Here is an 18,001-nt window from a genome sequence, read left to right on the forward strand (position 1 = left end):
TAAACAGTCTCTGCATTATGCTTAGAATGTCACACCACAAGCAGCATAAGCCAAGCTGGTATAAACTCCTACCTGCCCCAGTAGAGAGTGAGTACTCTGGTTAATTAAATGTCCATGTTAATATTACTGTGCTCATTATAATTGTAGATATGGAGTTTGTATTTTTAAGACATGCTGAAAGTGACTTTGGAATACGCTCAACACAATTTAAACTATCCATGCTAAGCATTCTCTTTTTCCTCACTTGATAAACATTTTTTAAGTACTGAAGCAATGCTTATGGTAGTAGATTACTATACAGCAAGTATTCACTCCTTCCCACAACCTCCATGACTTCCCACCTCTACTGATCTCAGACTTGACCATATGACTTGTTTCATTTAATCTAATGTAAGCAAAAATGGTAACACACCAGTTCCATGTAAAAAACTTCCCTTGTTTCCTTTGTCCAAGCCTCTGCCAAAAAAAGAACATATTGCTAGTAGATTCTGGCTCTCCAGAATGGGTTGTAGGGTCAGACAAAAGGAGCAGACCTGCATTTGATCCTCAGCCCTATTTCTCCAGATGAAATGGAGAGGAAAGAGACCCAATGGGATTTTAGGAAGGTTAGGCCACCTCAGCAAAGCTGCAGCCCAATGAGCATAAAACACTTAATGTTGTATAGCACTCAGATTTTGTGGTTTATTTCATAACAAAAACTGATTAATGTTCCATTGTGACAAATGAAAAATTGATAGTAACCTATGTTTTTCAGAGTAAATAAAGTCTCTCTAATGTCCCCTCAAGAAAAGCAACTCATAGTAACCATTTATAGTAACTCTCTGCTCCTTACTCTGGGTCTTCCAAGGATTAAAGAAGTAATGGCATACAAAAAGGAGTGATAGGCACCCGATGGAAGCACTCATTAAACATCAGCTGCCTTTATTAATATTCTCATACTAGCAAATATACTCAGATACAACTTTTTTTTAATTTACACAAAAATGAGACCATGCTATCTATATACATTCCTCTGCCACTTGCTTTCTTCTTGGAACCCTCTATCACAGATTTTCTCCAGGTCAACTCATCTTTTCAAGAGTATTTAACTCATCTTTTAAAATGGCCACAAGATATACCATGATCTGAAAATACTATAATGCATTTCACCAATTTCATTTTATAAAGAAACTGAGACTCCAAGAGCTGAGAATATGTTCATCATAATATATGCTGCCCCTTCCTAACAAGCCTGACACATTTTCGTCAATTGAAGGTGAGTGGAAGTAACATGAGGGCAAAGCTTTAAGAGCTATCCCCTGGTGTCAGGCTTCTCTCTTCCCTGTAACATAAACTGGCAATATCTGGAACAGGGGATCTCAGAGTAACAGAAGTAAGGATTAAATGTAAAAGGATGGAAGTATAACATGCATGAAGCAAACTCACGTTGTGTTAAATCTGTGATATGGGGGTTGCACTGTTACTGCAACGTAATTTAAAGAACATTGAAACAGTGTTTCAAGACTTTCAAGTGTATGGGTGTTCATTGCAAATATTCCTCATCACTGATTTGGCCACACCCGAACAGCCCAGCCAATCAAGATGTGAGTGGACAGAATAATGGGAAACAACCTCCTACCTAATTTTAAAAACTAATCAGTAGCTCTCTCCCTTATTACTAAATCACTAGGCAAAGGGCATGACAGAATCACAGAAAAGGTAATTTTAGTGACATAGGCCAACAGGTAAAGGATCAGCCTCTGTAGTGGGACGCCTCTTAGGTAGGTCAAAATCATGAGCATGCTGACCCAGTGTCTCCAGGTTACATAGTCATGTAGCTAGGACTAAAGTCACTAATTCCTGCTACTCAGAAACTGCAGTAAACACTGGTGAAACAGAGGGAAAGCAGACTGAACAGAACCTTCACAAGGCTAGCTGCAGATTCCCTGTTCAGTTCAGGACTACAGTTTGCTCCCAGGATGGCCCCCATTGTGAGTGGTCAATGGGAGACAGCAGCGTGGTCACAACTAATAAGAAGAAACATTTCGATTCTGGTTATTATTCGTGTAATACATGTCTATTATATTTAGTTTTAAAAGAGAAGCATAAGGAGGAAAATAGAAAATACCCAAATATCACAACAGTTGTCATCTTGATGGTTAATCAGCCACATTCCCTCCTAGGTAAATGCATATACATATTACAGTATGAAGCTTTCTGGACATATTCAGGAGGTAGATACTCACATATATTACAAGGCCCTCCTCTCAGCTCACCCTCGCTATTCTTCCTTTTTGGCTTACCTTTCAGTCACTTCAAATATACCCAATATTCTGGCCTTTGTATCTGCATTTCTTCTTGCTGAGACACTCTTTATCTCTCCACTACCTTGTCTTTTTCTGGATGTTCTTACCCCAGGTCTCAGTTTATTTGTCAACTCCTTAGAATACAACTCTCTGATTGCTACCCTTGACAGATGTCCCTTCCTCAAAGTATTATCATACTCGACTAGCCTTGCCTGGTTATTAGATACTCTTTTTCTTGCTGTACTCCAACTTGTGGGCAGGTACTGTAGCCTTTGTTTACCAGTGCTTACCAGTGGTTCCACAAAGCTTTTTGAGTAAAAGCTCAAAAATTGTGGATTAAACAAGTATTAACAATATGTGTTACCTACATTTTGCCTGAAATCCCCTGAAGCACCTGGTATTTCTCAATAAATATCCAGTGAAAGACTAAATATAGAAGAGGATATAATATGTCTCATGAAGTTTATAAATTAGAGGGGAAGAAAACATTAACAACAGGAAGCCTAGCCTCCTCCGCTAATTCTCTTCTAACTGGAAAGTGCAGAATAAAGTTTCTGACTTCAGCTTGGTATTTATTCTCTCGTTGAGAAAACCCTGCAACACCAAAGAAGATACAGCAGATCTAACAAATGCATTCCAACATCTCAGCATTCCAAAACAATATATAGTTGATTTCTATTCAGACAAAGTTCAATGCAAATATTCATAGCCAGTGGGCAACCTCCCACAACGGTGATTCAGAGATCCTGGCTCAGTTTATTCGGAGTACAAGCCTCTGACTTCCATCTGTGGCTCTGTCCTTCTCTATATCTCTGATATTTAGCCAGGCGATAGGGTGAGATGATTTCCTGAACCAGGTCTGTAATTGGTACACATCACATTCATCCCCTTCGTATTGGCTGAAACCCAGCCATGTAGTCACATTTAATTATAACAGAGGTCAAGAAATTTAGTTTAGCTGTATGTGCAGGAGAGAAAGGGAGAGGAATTTAGTTAACACTTTGGGGTTCTTCTGCCACAAATGGTAAGGGAGTAACTAGTCTTTTCAAATGATCTGAAATGCAGGTAATTTTGATAACATGAAAACACTTGTCTTGATCAAAAAAAGCCCATCAAACTAACATTGAACATGAGAAAATATCATCCTAGATTTTCAAATTTTGAAATAAAAGGGTCAATTCTAGAACTGAGAAACCACTAATGTTGGTGACCACTCCCATTCTCTAAAAGAGACTATTTTCAGATGGCTTTAATTTACTTTGAAAAAGAGGGATGCTTACTGCAAGTTACTATAGGATCATAGGAAAAATCATAAACTAATTCAGCATTGTATCAGGTACCGCATGGACAATAAACATATACTGAATGGATGAACTCTACTTTTAAGGCAACTGTCCCATTGACAAATAACTATAACTTCAGAAAGTTTTTCCTTATATAGAGCAGCGTTGCCCTTGAACTTCTAACCATTTCCCTCACTTTGACCACAAAACACATACATCTCTGCCCTCAGTTTTTTCTACTTCCCCCTAGGTAAATATTCCAGTTCTTTCTACTCTTCTCCATGGGGCTGATGTCAGGTTTCTCCACATTTGGCAACCTTCTCAGAGAGCTCTATGATTGGTCAGAGCTGCTGTCTCCTTTTCTACAGTTTCAAGTCTGCAAGTTCCCAACAAGATCTACCCAACAGCATTCAGTAGAAAGATCACTCCCCAGCTCTGAAGTGTCTAAGTAGTGAATATGCTGCCAAAAGTATTCCTCATCAGGGAGAGGACTGGGAAAATAAACTGTAAGGACCCTTGTCACTTTCTGATTCCCTAAGACTTGTTGAAAAGACTGAATGCTGAAAAGATATCACCATCAAGTGCATGGTATGCACAACAGATATGCATTCCTCCTTGACAAAAGACCTAATCTACACAAACTCTGACAGCTCAATTCACTTTCAATTTTCATCATTTCTGCCTCTTTACCCCAATTGTGATGTAGTTGTATATTCCGAGCTGACTAACTCCACTGAAGCAGAGAATGGAACATACCAAAAGTGGAAAATAGTCTCAAGCAAATGAGAACTAATTTTGTAGAGAGTTGATCTAAGAGAACTTCCTCAGGGACCTAATACAAAGGATAGATTTATTAAACACTAGATTCATGTCAAGCACTATGCTAGGTGCTATGGGTACAGTGAAGACAAAAAGATATGTGTTTCCTGCCCTCTTGATGCTTAGTCTCTAGTAAGCAAGACAGGTCTTAAATAAAGCATGCATGCACACACTCACCCATTACAAGAAGATATATGGTATAACAAATTACGATTAATTTTATTAAGAGGAAATTTGCATTTCCTGACTTCAGCTTTCCAGGAAGGGACATTTCCTAGATCAACTCTCTTGCCCATGTTATCCATCCCTTATTTATTCCTTATGGAAGAGGCTGAGTTATCTGATTGCATGCCCATCTCAAGCACCTGTTCTCTATTTTCAGAGTCAATTTGTCTACAGGATGTACACACTCTTCTTTTGGAAAAGACCTGCAACTGCCCGCCAGGGTCCAATGGGTAAATTTAATTCAGGGTTGAAACATTAGGAAGGGCCTCCCCAATGGCGCAGTGGGTTGAGCGCTGTGCTGTGTAGCTGTGAGAGCCCTCTGCAGTGCAGGTTTGATTCCCAGCTGGCCAGGGAGATACCCACATGGCGCGGCAGACCTCTTCTGTCTTGCCCGCTGCACCCCTCAGCAGTGAATTTCGGTCCATCTGCCTGTTCTGCTCCCCACTCTGTCTCTGGTGAGTCCTCTCATCCTTCCGTGCCTCTGGCATGTACCCCAGTTCTTATATAAAAATAAATAAATCTTTAAAAAATAAAGAAACATTAGGAAGTCCACTGTGGCCATGCCCTCCCATTGAGCCTATGTCTTCTATCAAGTTGACATTTTTATCTCCATTCATGTCATTGCTGTGTCTAACTTTCAGCTAGATCTGAATTCAAGAGTGAAAGAGAAGGGTGTTATGTATTATCCTCATCAAATCCCAACTCCTCGAAAGAAAAATACAACACAGGAACTTAGGAGAAAGCATAAGAGGAGAATCTAATTTAGATGGGGTACAGTGTGGTATGAAAATCACGTAAAGTCTCTTGAGGTATCATTGAAACTTGAAGTCAAAGGAAGATAAAACTGGACCAGGAAACACAGAAGAGAAAGGAGGGCTAAGATAAAGATTCTTAGGCAGGAAACAATTTGTCTTGTTTGAGGAACTAAAAAGGCCCAGTGTGGGAGTCATAGGGCTGGTCAACAAATACTTGCAGTTCTCTGCCTTCCAGGCAGGTAGGATTGCACTTCCTGGTTCCTTGGTTCTGGGTGGGGCCAGACTACTCTTAGCCAATGAAATGTGAGAAGTGACATGTGACATTTTCAGGCAAAGGCACTTAATTGCCTGGTTAAGACCCTTTGAAACTCTCTTCCCCCCTACCACAAGATCTGTAATGCCCCTGAAAGTCAGTGTGCCATGAGGCTAGGTTCCAGGAAGGCAATATAATCAGAGTCAAACTGATCAACCCTGTCAACAACCCTCAAAGACATGGAGAAGGAGTAAGAAATAAAGTTTTGGGTCTTAAGTCTCTGGTATTTGGAATTGTTTTTTACTGTAGTGTAAGCTAGGCTACCCTGACTGGTACAGCCTTGACTGGTACAGAGTGAGGGGAGATTACTGGCCATTTCTGGCTAGAGGAGCAGGCATAGCCTAGACCACATGAGCTCTCACAGGCAAGGTAAAGACTGTGGGGGTTATCCCAAATCCATTAAGAGGTGCTTAAGCGTTTTAGCATGGGAGTTTGACATGTTCCAACTTTTCATGTATAAAAATGCCAAGGAATTATTGATATTTGACAATTTGTCCCCAAAATGAGGGAGAGGCAATGAGATAAAGCCTAGTAAATGAGGAGAAAATAGTTGAAGGTGTAGGACATGAGGTTGGAAAGATGGGCAGAGTTCAGTTACACGGAGTTCTGTTTGTTCTGAGTTATCACTATTAAAACACCCACTTATAAGGGCCTCCTCGGTGGCGCAGCGTTGAGTGCTGGGATGCAAAGCTGCTCGCAGCCTCTGCAGCACCAGTTCCATCCCCGGCCACAGGGCGAGGGTCCCACATGGTGCGCAGACCTCTCCTGCCGCCCACTGCTCCCTTCAGCAGTGTATTTCGTCACTCTGCCTGTTCTGTTCTCTGCTCTGGCTCTGGTGAATTCTCTCACCTTCCTATGCTTCTGACTGTACCCAGTGCTTGTATAAATAAATAAATAAATAAATCTTTAAAAAAAAAAAAACACTTAATTACACTATGGAAAAGGCTATTAAAATATCAACAAGCATTTACTAAGGGCCTTCTATTCTGTGTGCCAGGTACTGCATTTAAGAATTGGAGATACAGAAATGAGTAAGACACAGTTCCTGGACTTGGAGTCAGGGACGCAAAAAGGCATTTACAAGATTATATGACAAACATTCTCCTACTGCAGGTAGATGTCCCAGTGTGGTGAGAGTGAAAGAAGATAATAACTACTTGAGAGTAGAGTGGGAGATGGGATAACAGAAAGTTTCAGAGGGTATAATTATTTGAGCGGGGTCTTGAAGGATGAATAGGAGTTTGCTAAGAGGCATTCTTGGATAAAAAGGAAATGGAAAGACAAGAAGATGTCAGAGGAACGGAAAATGTTTGGGATGGCTGAGCCTCAGAAAAAATGGAGGGAATGTGCAGTGCAGGGTGTGGTAGACTGTATTACGATTCACAAACACTTGCTGTCCCTCCCCACTGACATCAGGCTTGGCCATGTGAAGTGCTCTCTGCAGAAGCTTTAATCATCCTGTTCTTTTCTGTCTACCATGACAATCAGCAAAGCTTCAGGAAGGGTCCTAGAACTGTGTGAAAAGATGTGCATGAACAGACACCCAGTCCTGAAGGACATGCAGTATAAGTGAGAAATAACTGTAGTTGTAAGTCAGAAATATTTTTGGATTGCTACCCTACACAGAGGTATGCACTTCTAGCTCTCTGACTCCAGGAACATTAATAGGATTGCACTTTATTGCACCCTTTCAGTCAAACATGGTTAGGTCACTAGTTTTGGGCCAATAATATGTGAATGCAAGTAATGCATTATTTCTGAGAGGAAGCATGTAAAGCCAAAGAGAATTCACCTTTCTTTCCTTCCCATCAAGGATATGCATCAAGATGAAACCCTCTCCAGACTTGGTCTCTGAGTAAGCACATGGAGCTGAAGACTTCTGAGACTGTATATGTAGTGGGAGGAAGGGATAAAGGCTTTTTGGTAAGCCACTGACTAGAGTTATTTGTTATGGAAGAAAACCTAGAGTATCATGACTAAAAAAATTGCACTTAGATATAGGGTAATGTTATAAAAAATGAACATTCATCAAGAGGGGCACACTCATCAGAAGCCAAATGAATAGTGACTTTATTAAATATTCTCCTGTGATCATTTAGGAGGTATATCATGAATGCAGTGAACTAAAGCAAGAAATTATAAAGCTACATCTTACTAGCATGTGTTCATGGTTATTGGCTGCATTCGGAAACTTACTACAAAATACAGATGAGCTCAGAAAAGATTTGGCCAGATTGCAAGAAGGAATGAAAGACAGCAGAGAGGATCTATAAATGTAGAGATCGGTAGTGTTAGAAGAGGCAGTTCTCAATCTCGACTAGTAAAATATAAAATTAAGAATTGTTCGCAGCAAGAAAAAAACAATTAAAATCAGCTTTGAAATATGGATCACATAAAGGGAAAAGCCTCAAACCTACTGTACAAACCTGTGGATAAATTATTACCCAGAATGTGCTTTCGGTTGGACAAAATGGTCCTGGAAGTGTGACTCTCCCACTAAATTCCAAAAAGGACAAAGCACTCAAAAAGACTAATTATAATAAAGTAAAAATCAAAATCAACAAGCAATTATAAACCAAAAACACACTAGAGAGGGGGGGAGGAGGGGGGAGGATCAAAACAAGGTGGGGGTGGGAATTGTACGGGGACTATAACCAAGATGAAAATGCATGCATTGTGCAAAAATGAAAAACGATATAAAATATATAAAATTAAAAAATGGAAAAAAAAAGCAAAAAAAGCAAGTCAGGAGAAAGAATGAGAAAGATCAACAGGCATAACAGCAAGAAAGCAAAGAAATATGGCAAACCATATATCTAGAAAAACCCTGGCTATGGCTACTGGCACATAATATGCCTGAAATGAAATAGATAAGAAGCCTGCATTTTTTGTGAGAGTTGTCCTGCCAAAACAACATCACCCTGGCTTAAAGGAGTCCATATTTAAAACTTATTATCACTCTGTACTCCAAAGCTTATTTAAAAACATATTTCCCTAAAGCCTGATTTAGATGTAGAAAAGACACCTCAACCAAGGCTCATGGAAAACAACGAAAAGAGCAGCTACACTCAGGGAGCAGAAGCGGACTAGGGTCTACTGCGGTCTCTCATTCTTTTGCTTTCCAGAGTCCACTGTCTCTGCCCCATTGCTACATGAGGATGTGCGGGGTAAATACCTTGCCTTTCAAAACAGAGGTACATAGGCAGCTGATGAAGAGGGTCTATTCTACATCACCCAGAATCTGGAAAATGAGCTTGTTACTGCGATTAAGTGTGTCTTTCCTCTCTGAAGAGGAAAGAATGAGGGAATTCTGCTTGTGGCAGTGAAGTCAAATATTTAGTGAACATTAGTATCTCTCTTCAAGACACAGGATTAGAAATTTAAAATCAGGCATGGCGTGTGACTTGCTTTGGCCACTGACATGTGAGCAGAAGTGCTGTGTGTCACTTTCCAGGTGAATGCTCTGTGAATGATCTACCCTCTTTTCTGGCCCCAGACAAGCTAATGAGAATCATGTGTCAAGATGAAGCTTTCAACCACCCAAGTCACTGAGTGTTCACAGTGAGCAAAGCTTTTGTGCAGACCCACAGTGGGCTTTAGCATGAGGGAGAAATAAACTCCCCTGGGTAAACCACTGAGTTGTTAGGGCTGTTTTGTTAGGGCAGCATAGCCAAGGTTATCCTGACTGATACTGGGAGTGAGAGGTGATGCTGGAGACCGGGAGCCAAAAAGGAAAAGCCCCTTCTCTTAGGCAAAGGCAGCTAAACACTCCTGGTCTTCAGGGGAAGCCAATGAGGGCTCCAAGCAGGGGTGTTAACATGAACAGATCTATCATTTTGTGGACAAAATATGCTTTTGCAACATAAGGAGAAAATCAACCCTAAGCTACTAAATCACATAAGGCAGAGAGGAACACTCAGAAATCTTAGACAAAAAGATATATATACAAAGTCCTAAGTTTCTAAGCACAGGAGCTCTGAAAGGAGTTACAAAGGATCAGGAAGATGATTTCGTCTATCTCACCATCTAAGCACCACTTCCTCTGCAGACAACTAATACTTTACAGGAAAGTCTCCCAGAGCTGAGAAGATAGAATTGGGAATATAATACAGACCTGAGGTCAGTTTCCAGCTGTCTGTGACCTGAGGAGGTACCGAGCTCTTGGAGCTTCTGCCCTTATATGTGAAAGCCAAATATGCACATCTCAAGATGGTTGTGGGGAGAAACAGCATATTTAAATTGCTTAGATGAATGTCTGCCTGATAGTAGGTGCTTGGCACATGAAATTTATTTTTATTTCTGTTATTTTAAAAATTTGAGTACAGCAGTTCCCTGATTACAAAATAAAATGATTCAAATCAGGCAAATGATTCTCCAGAGGAGACTGTCCCCTCCATGGGTGAAGTTACAGAATCTTGTCGCTTACTGTAGCCCTTACCCCAACCCCACTCCAGCTCAGTGTCAGGCTCACAGCAGCCAGTTTTCTCTGTTGAGGGAATGAGAGCTGAAACCCTGGAGTGAAGAAAAGTTATCAGGATTTCCCTGGCGCCAGCAGCTGTTGCATTGTTGATTCCAAACTCTTCAAAGTCACAAATATCTTAAGTCTCCGGGATAAGAACCCACGGTGAGAAGCTAAAAGGCCAGAATCAGAACCTAGAAACAGTAAACTGCTGCTGCCTGTCCCACTTGGAGAGCCGGTGCTCCGGAGAACGCCCTGGGGAAGAGCTGACTTCTCACCCTGTCCTGCCATCACTCCCAGGAATCAGCAGACCTGGCCCTGCCAAATCTCTCTCTTATATCCTGGCATTCCTTGGAAGCTCTGGAAATGCCTAGGAAGGGCAAGAAAGGGGGCTGTTTGGCGACTGTCTCCTACCCCTGGGGGAACCACGCTGCACTAACTCACTCGAGTGGGGTGGCTCGCGCAAGTAACCGAGGCTCAGGAAAGTTCGGTGTTTTGCTCAGTTCTCGCCCTAGCAGCGCTGACCACGAAAGAACCTACGATTCCCGACTTGGGTATTTTTTCCAGCATACACTTCTGCCCCTAAGGGCTGGGGGATGGGACAGGATAACATAACCACAGAAAAGCAATCACTTACATGTGTCTAGCGCTTCCTAGAGGCTACACAGGATATGGGCCCACCACCCCGCCGGAGCCGAGATTTGAAATCCTAGTTGTACCCAGGAGTCGCCTTGGGACTTTTGGCGAGTGTCTGCAGCTCTCGCGACTGGTTTTCCGAGAAGCAGATCCGAGAGATAAAGGGGTGTGCGTGTGTGTGTGTGTGTGTGTGAGAGAGAGAGAGAGAGAGAGAGAGAGAGAGAGAGAGAGAGAGAGAGAGAGAGAGAGAGAGAAGGAGGGAGGTGAGGGTGTGCGTGCGCGCGGAGGCGGAGAGTATACACAACCACACGGCTTCCCTGAGTTTCGGGTTCCCTAAACACCCGTTTCCAACAGGACGCCGAGCTGCCCCCCTAGTTCCAGCCCCGACAAAAAGCCTCCCCACCGGGGCAGAGCTGTGAACCCCCGCACCCTCTCTCCCGTGGTCAGGAGGGTGAAGAGGGGGTGCAGCGGCGACAGCTGAGCGCCCAGTTTCGAAAAATGCAAATCCCTCGGCTTCCAGGCGCAGCCCGAGGCGCGGAAGGTCGCTCCTGAACTTGACCAGGAGACAAACTTCGGAGCGTCGTCAACGTGGGGGGCCACCTCAGCCAGCCCGCCCCGACACCGAAGCCCACGCTCGCTCGCCCCCTTCGGGGACTTCACTGAGCCACCTTAAGGGAGGCGCTCCCGCCCCCCGGAAGTGCGGGGGGGGCACCGACCCGGCGCGCGGCTTCGCCGCCCCGCGCGCGGAGGCCAAGTGCCCGTGCGTGACTCCGAACCCCTCAAGTGGGGAAATACCGCCCGCCCCGCGCCCTCAGCCCCGGACCCCCGGCCCAGCTCCCCGGCCTTCCGGATCCCCGAACCCCCCGCCTTCTCGACCCGGTCCTGAACTTCAGCCCGGGTCTGTCAGAGGCTGCGAGCGCCCGTGTCCGCACGACTCGCGGCAGCCACCGTCACTAGACGGTCAAACCCCAAGACGTCAGCCCACAATGCACCAGGCGGGCCGGGAAAGACGCGTCGGGGCCGGGAGGAGGGAAGAGCGGGGCGCGAGTCGCGCGGGAGGGGGCGGGGGGTGGCGGAGAAAGAAGGGCCCAACTGTAGGAGGGCAGCGGAGCATTACCTCATCCCGTGAGCCTCCGCGGGTCCGGTGAAGAATCTTCTAGGGTGGGTCTCCATGGCGACGGGCGGGCCCGCCCCCCTGAGAGCGACGCGAGCCAATGGAAAGGCCTTGGGGTGACATCATGGGCTATTTTTAGGGGTTGACTGGTAGCAGATAAGTGTTGAGCTCTGGCTGGATAAGGGCTCAGAGTTGCACTGAGTGTGGCTGAGGCGGCGAGGCGGGAGTGGAGGTGCGCGGACTCAGAGAGACGGCGCAGCCAGGGGAGACGGCAGCAGAGTCCCAGCCGCACATCTTATTTTCTTGGCCATCTTCTCACCAACGGCCCAGAGCTAGCGCCGGTGGCTCCCGGGCTGGTGTTCTGGGGAGCGCCCGGAGCACCCCTTCGCCCGCCGCCCCCAGGGGGAGAACCCCGCCGCCCGGGCGCTGCTGACAGCGCGGCGCGCGGCGCCCGTCCGCCCGGGGAAGTCCGGCGAGCGGCTGCAGCGACAGAGAACTTTCCCGGCCCGGAGGACTGGGGACAAGCGGTCGCGGGTCCCGAGACGAACTTTTGCAGCGCTGCCTCCCGAAGCGGCCGCGGCGCCGAGCAGCGCGGGCGGCGGCGAGAGGCGAGGCGAGGCGAGGCGAGGCGAGGGACGCGCGCTCGCTCCGCTCGGCTCGCGCGGGCTGCTGAACTTGCGCGGCCGCGCGCCCTCCCGCTCGCAGCGGAGGAGGGAGCAGCCGTCCGCGCCCGGGCGGCGGAGATCGGCCGCCGGCTGGCCAGTGGCGGGGCCGCGCCGAGAGAGCCGCCGTCGCCCGCCGGGGAGCGCTGCGCCGGAGGACGCCCAGTGAGTGACCGCGACTTTTCAAAGCCGGGCTGCGCGCGCGAGCCGGCGAGTCCGTTGCAGGCGGCGTCCCCTTAACCCTGCGTTTCCTGGAGCGCGCGGGCGAGCGGGGCGCAGCGGCCAGGACAGCCGGCGAGCGCGCGCGCTCCTAGACAAACTTTCCTCGCCCAGAGCCCGGGGAGGCGCGAGTGTCCCCGGCTGGCCTGCGCGCTGTTGCGGCCCCGAAACTTGTGCGCGCCGCCCAAACTAACCGCACGCGGAGAGCCGGACTGTTCTATGACTGCAAAGATGGAAACGACCTTCTACGACGATGCCCTCAACGCCTCGTTCCTCCAGTCCGAGAGCGGCGCGTACGGCTACAGTAACCCCAAGATCCTGAAGCAGAGCATGACCCTGAACCTGGCGGACCCGGTGGGCAGCCTGAAGCCGCACCTCCGGGCCAAGAACTCCGACCTCCTTACCTCGCCCGACGTGGGGCTGCTCAAGTTGGCGTCGCCGGAGCTGGAGCGCCTGATCATCCAGTCCAGCAACGGGCACATCACCACCACGCCGACCCCCACTCAGTTCCTGTGCCCCAAGAACGTGACGGACGAGCAGGAGGGCTTCGCGGAGGGCTTCGTGCGCGCCCTGGCCGAGCTGCACAGCCAGAACACGCTCCCCAGCGTCACGTCCGCGGCGCAGCCGGTCAGCGGGGCGGGCATGGTGGCTCCCGCGGTGGCTTCGGTGGCGGGCGGCAGCGGGAGCGGCGGCTTCAGCGCCAGCCTGCACAGCGAGCCGCCGGTCTACGCCAACCTCAGCAACTTCAACCCCGGCGCTCTGAGCAGCGGTGGCGGGGCGCCCTCCTACGGCGCCACCGGCCTGGCCTTCTCAGCTCAGCCCCAGCAGCAGCAGCAGCCGCCGCAGGCTCACCACCTGCCGCAGCAGATCCCGGTGCAGCACCCGCGGCTGCAGGCCCTGAAGGAGGAGCCGCAGACGGTGCCCGAGATGCCTGGGGAGACGCCGCCCCTGTCCCCCATCGACATGGAGTCCCAAGAGCGGATCAAGGCCGAGAGGAAGCGCATGAGGAACCGCATCGCCGCCTCCAAGTGCCGGAAAAGAAAGCTGGAGAGGATCGCCCGGCTGGAGGAGAAAGTGAAAACCTTGAAAGCTCAGAACTCGGAGCTGGCGTCCACGGCTAACATGCTCAGGGAACAGGTGGCACAGCTTAAACAGAAAGTCATGAACCACGTTAACAGTGGGTGCCAACTCATGCTAACGCAGCAGTTGCAAACGTTTTGAGGAGAGACTCTGGGGGCTGAGGGGCAAAGGAGAAAAAAATAACACAGAGAGACTGACTTGAGAACTTGACAAGTTGCAAGAGACAGAGAGAAAAAAAGAAGTAGAGGACTAAAGCCAAGGGTATCCAAGTTGGACTGGGTTGCGTCCTGACGGCGCCCCCAGTGTGCACGAGTGGGAAGGACTTGGCGCGCCCTTCCTTGGCATGGAGCCAAGGAGTGGCTGCCTGCGGGTTGCCCCGCTTTGCGGACGGGCTGTCCCCGCGAGAAACAGAACGTTAGACTTTTCTTTAACATTGACCAAGAACTGCATGGACCTAACATTCGATCTCGTTCAGTATTAAAAGGGGGAGGGGGAGGGGTTACAAACTGCTCTAGAGACTGTAGATCGCTTCTGTAGTACTCCTTAAGAACACAAAAGGGGGGCTCTGGGGGAGGGGAGGTGGGAGGGAGGTTTGTGAGAACAAGGCTGATCCTACAAACGAACTCTTTCTGGCCTGCCTTCCTTAACTGTGTATGTACATATATATATTTTTTAATTTGATGAAAGCTGATTACTGTCAATAAACAGCTTCATGCCTTTGTAAGTTATTTCATGCTTGTTTGTTTGGGTGTCCTACCCAGTGTTGTTTGTAAATAAGAGATTTGGAAGCACTCTGAGTTTACCATTTGTAATAAAGTATATAATTTTTTTATGTTTTGTTTCTGAAAATTTCAGAAAGGATATTTAAGAAAATACAATAAAATATTGGGTAAAGTAACCCCCCCACACACACCTCTTTTCTGCATTATCTATAGATTACCTACCTAAGCGGACTTGAAAGGCTTCAAGTCACTCTCAGTGCTTCTTGTTATCAACAGTAAAAGCTGTTCTCTACTGGACTTTAGAAATAACTTTAACTGGTATTCTCATCAAGTTATAGTCTTGCCTCCCCCAACTATCTATATAGTTGCTTACAGAGGACAGTGAATTTTTGGGTGGAGAGCAACAGCCCACCGGGAAGTCATACACTTTAAAGTTTAGATTATATCAGATTATAGATGTTGTGACCATTTTTGTTAGTAGAAACAATAGATGCTTTTTTAAAGCAGAAAACAGTGGCAGATTTTTACAAAAGATGTGTACTTCCCATTTGGAATCTTCACTTTAATAATAACTAGGTAAACGAGATGGTCTTTGCTTATGAATATTTATAACAGCATTCTTGACACAAATAAACATTCAAATACCAATAACAGATCTTGAATTCCTTTCCCTTTACTACTTTTTTTTTTTTTCTCAAGTGATATACTGAAGCTTTCGGTTGCTGGGGTTAACATTAACACCACCGGAAGGTAATTAAGAAGTAAAGAACTAGAAAGAGTCAACATAGAAGTTGCAATATGATTGAAACTCTCTCTCTCACTCTCTCTCTCTCTCTCTCTCTGTCTCTCTCTTTCTACCTCCACACACACACACATACACACACAAACACCTATGACTAAGAGATTATAACAGTTTACCATTTGGGATCCTTCTATAGTTTATTTCTTAATTTGTTTCTAAAATAATCAGTCTTGTTTAATTAATTCTTATAAACTCCATCTCAAAAGATGATAATCTAGATACTATGGAAAAGATTTGCAAGAGAAAACATGAGCACCAACCCAATGATTACATGTGTAAATCAAATCTTAGCTCTGGGGAAACAACAAACTTGAATTCTGTCTACAGATATATAACTGAGGGGATCAACAAGGCAGTAGTCAACAGGGGAACAATTTTTGCTTGGTTGTTTTTCATCCCAAGAGCTAGAGTGATTATCAAGCAGCAAAAGCAATTTGATATCCAGGAATATTTCACAAACCACTAATTGAGGCAGGGCTGTTTGCTCATTAACAGTGCTCTAGTACCCAACAGGTCTGGGAGTGCTAATATCCTGCCTGTGGCTGTAAATCCAAAGACATAAAGTGTTTCTCCTTAGGAGTATATCTAGGAGTGGAAGAGATTGGACAAACTTGTGAGCCATCTGATCCACTCCACTGTAATAATGCTTCTTTAACAAAGGGTTACTGGGAGTAGAGCCCAGTTTGCCAAACAGGGAATTTGCTGATGTCAGCAACCCGGAAGGTGAGTTGATTTTGACCATATGCAGGAATAGTCAGCAAAGGGACAATAAAGCACTGTGGGGTGGGGCTCTGTGGCAGCTAAACAAGAGCCAACTAGAAAAAAAATAAGCAGGCTGGGGAATTAATTACCTGCAAAGGTAGACTAAGCCCAGACAACAGTATAACTCAGAAAAGCCACACCACTCCCAAGTTTGCTTTTGACTCCATTGGTTAAAAAAAAAAAAGCCTGAAACTCAGGCCTATTTTACATTCATTTCAACTAATATTCCAAATATAAATCCCTGAAATCCTAAACTTTCTAATCCAGAGGAGTAGCAGAAGTAATTGTGGTAAAGTAAACTTTGAAGACAGAAAAATCAGTTAATTACTTGTAGACACTCAAAGGTTAATTTTCTTATAGGTATTCAATGAGTTATGGGAGGGGAAAACACTAGTTGGAGAAGATGAAGCTGGTAACAAAGTCATTAATCCTTTTCATTTATTTTACATATATGTAAATATATGTATATATATATTTCAGTCAGAGATTCATGACCCTTTCTATCCATTGGTGTAAAAGGTTTATGAACTCAACGAAAATGCTTACAAAAGTGTGTGTGTGTGTATACACACTCTTCATATTTTCATTTGTTGCACTTTCATTTCTCAAAAAATAACAAAAACATTTAAACTGGATCACTACATACTCATTTATAAGAAACTTATCTTTCCACCCCTGTATGCTTCTGCTTATGCTCATCCCTCTTCCAGGAATACCTTTCCTTCTGGCTCAGCTAATGAATCCTACCCATTCTTCAAGGCCTGGCATAAATAGCTCCTTTTCTGTGAATCCTTCTATACTAACCCCATCATCAGGTGTATATGGGGAATGTATATTCCCCACTGAATTTCTATGGCATTTTTGGCACATCTTTATGGTACCTGTGTCTCCTATCTAGAACCCCATCCTACTCATCTGTTGACTACTAGTGCAATGCCTAGTATTTAGAAGATGTGTATAAAAGAAGTGTGAGATGACTAAATGAAGAATGGAACATAAACCCTTTTCCAGTATAACCCCAGGTCTTTATTTCTTCTAGTGAATATACCTCATCCGTTTCTAGTGCCAAATCCAGACAGAATGAGGACCTACGGAAAAGTCAAAGCTGGCCAGTGCCCAAGTTCTAAAGCATGGTTCTCAATGGATATTCTTAAAATATACTATTAGCAAATATGTTCTTAGAGCCACACAGAGGGTCTCTTCCCTCATGTGCTAACACAAGTGGACATCTTCTCATATAAAATGGGTCTGCCTGGGCCTCCCCGGTGGTGCAGCAGTTGAGCACTGGGTTGCGAAGCTGCCCGCAGTCTCTGTAGCGCCGGTTCCATCCCTGGCTGCTGGGGGAGGGTCCCACATGGCGAGCAGACCTCTCCTGCCACCCGCTGCTCCCCTCAGCAGTGTACTTCGTCACTCTGCTTGCTACTCTCTGCTCTGGCTCTGGTGAATTCTTTCACCCTCCGGTGCCTCTGACTGTACCCAGTGCTTGTATAAATAAATAAATAAATCTTTAAAAAAATAAAAATTAAAAAAATAAAATGGGTCTGCCTGGACTTGGAGGTAGGCATGGGGGGGGGGATAATATGTGATTATTAAGCAGGCATAAAAAGTGACTTTATTAAAAACAACTACTTCTTTGGTAATAGCAGGGGGGCTTTGCATTTGTAAAGTTAATAGATATCAGGGGTCCAATATTTAACTGAAAATAAATATTAGTATCCAATATTTACTTGACAGAGACAAGGACTATACTAAAATAATATTTCCCATATCCTTGTATTGTTAGAGAAGATATACATTGGTTGAATTTAGAAAAACGCATCACCTATTTTTTTTTTTTTTTGTGGGACCGTCGCTGGTGGTCGGGG

The 18,001-nt window shown here is 45.6% G+C and overlaps 1 protein-coding gene and 1 long non-coding RNA gene across 2 annotated transcripts in view; one reads left to right on the forward strand and one right to left on the reverse strand.

Annotated features, from left to right (window-relative positions):
* Window positions 1-12,085, reverse strand: part of LOC119236174 (uncharacterized) — an 87,702-nt gene extending 75,617 nt beyond the window's left edge. The window contains exon 1 of the long non-coding RNA XR_008550425.1: window positions 11,893-12,085. This is a non-coding gene — a long non-coding RNA (uncharacterized LOC119236174). The remainder of the gene's footprint in view (window positions 1-11,892) is intronic.
* Window positions 12,086-12,602: 517 nt separating this feature from the next.
* Window positions 12,603-16,192, forward strand: JUN (Jun proto-oncogene, AP-1 transcription factor subunit). The gene has a single exon (XM_037498772.2). It carries the CDS (start codon window positions 12,990-12,992, stop codon window positions 13,989-13,991), a length of 1,002 nt encoding a protein of 333 aa, XP_037354669.1. The 5' UTR covers window positions 12,603-12,989; the 3' UTR covers window positions 13,992-16,192.
* The last annotated feature ends 1,809 nt before the right edge of the window (window positions 16,193-18,001 follow it).

This window comes from Talpa occidentalis, unplaced genomic scaffold, assembly GCF_014898055.3.
Source record: "Talpa occidentalis isolate TD23 unplaced genomic scaffold, MPIMG_talOcc4v2.1 talOcc4.9, whole genome shotgun sequence".
NCBI lineage: Eukaryota > Metazoa > Chordata > Mammalia > Eulipotyphla > Talpidae > Talpa > Talpa occidentalis.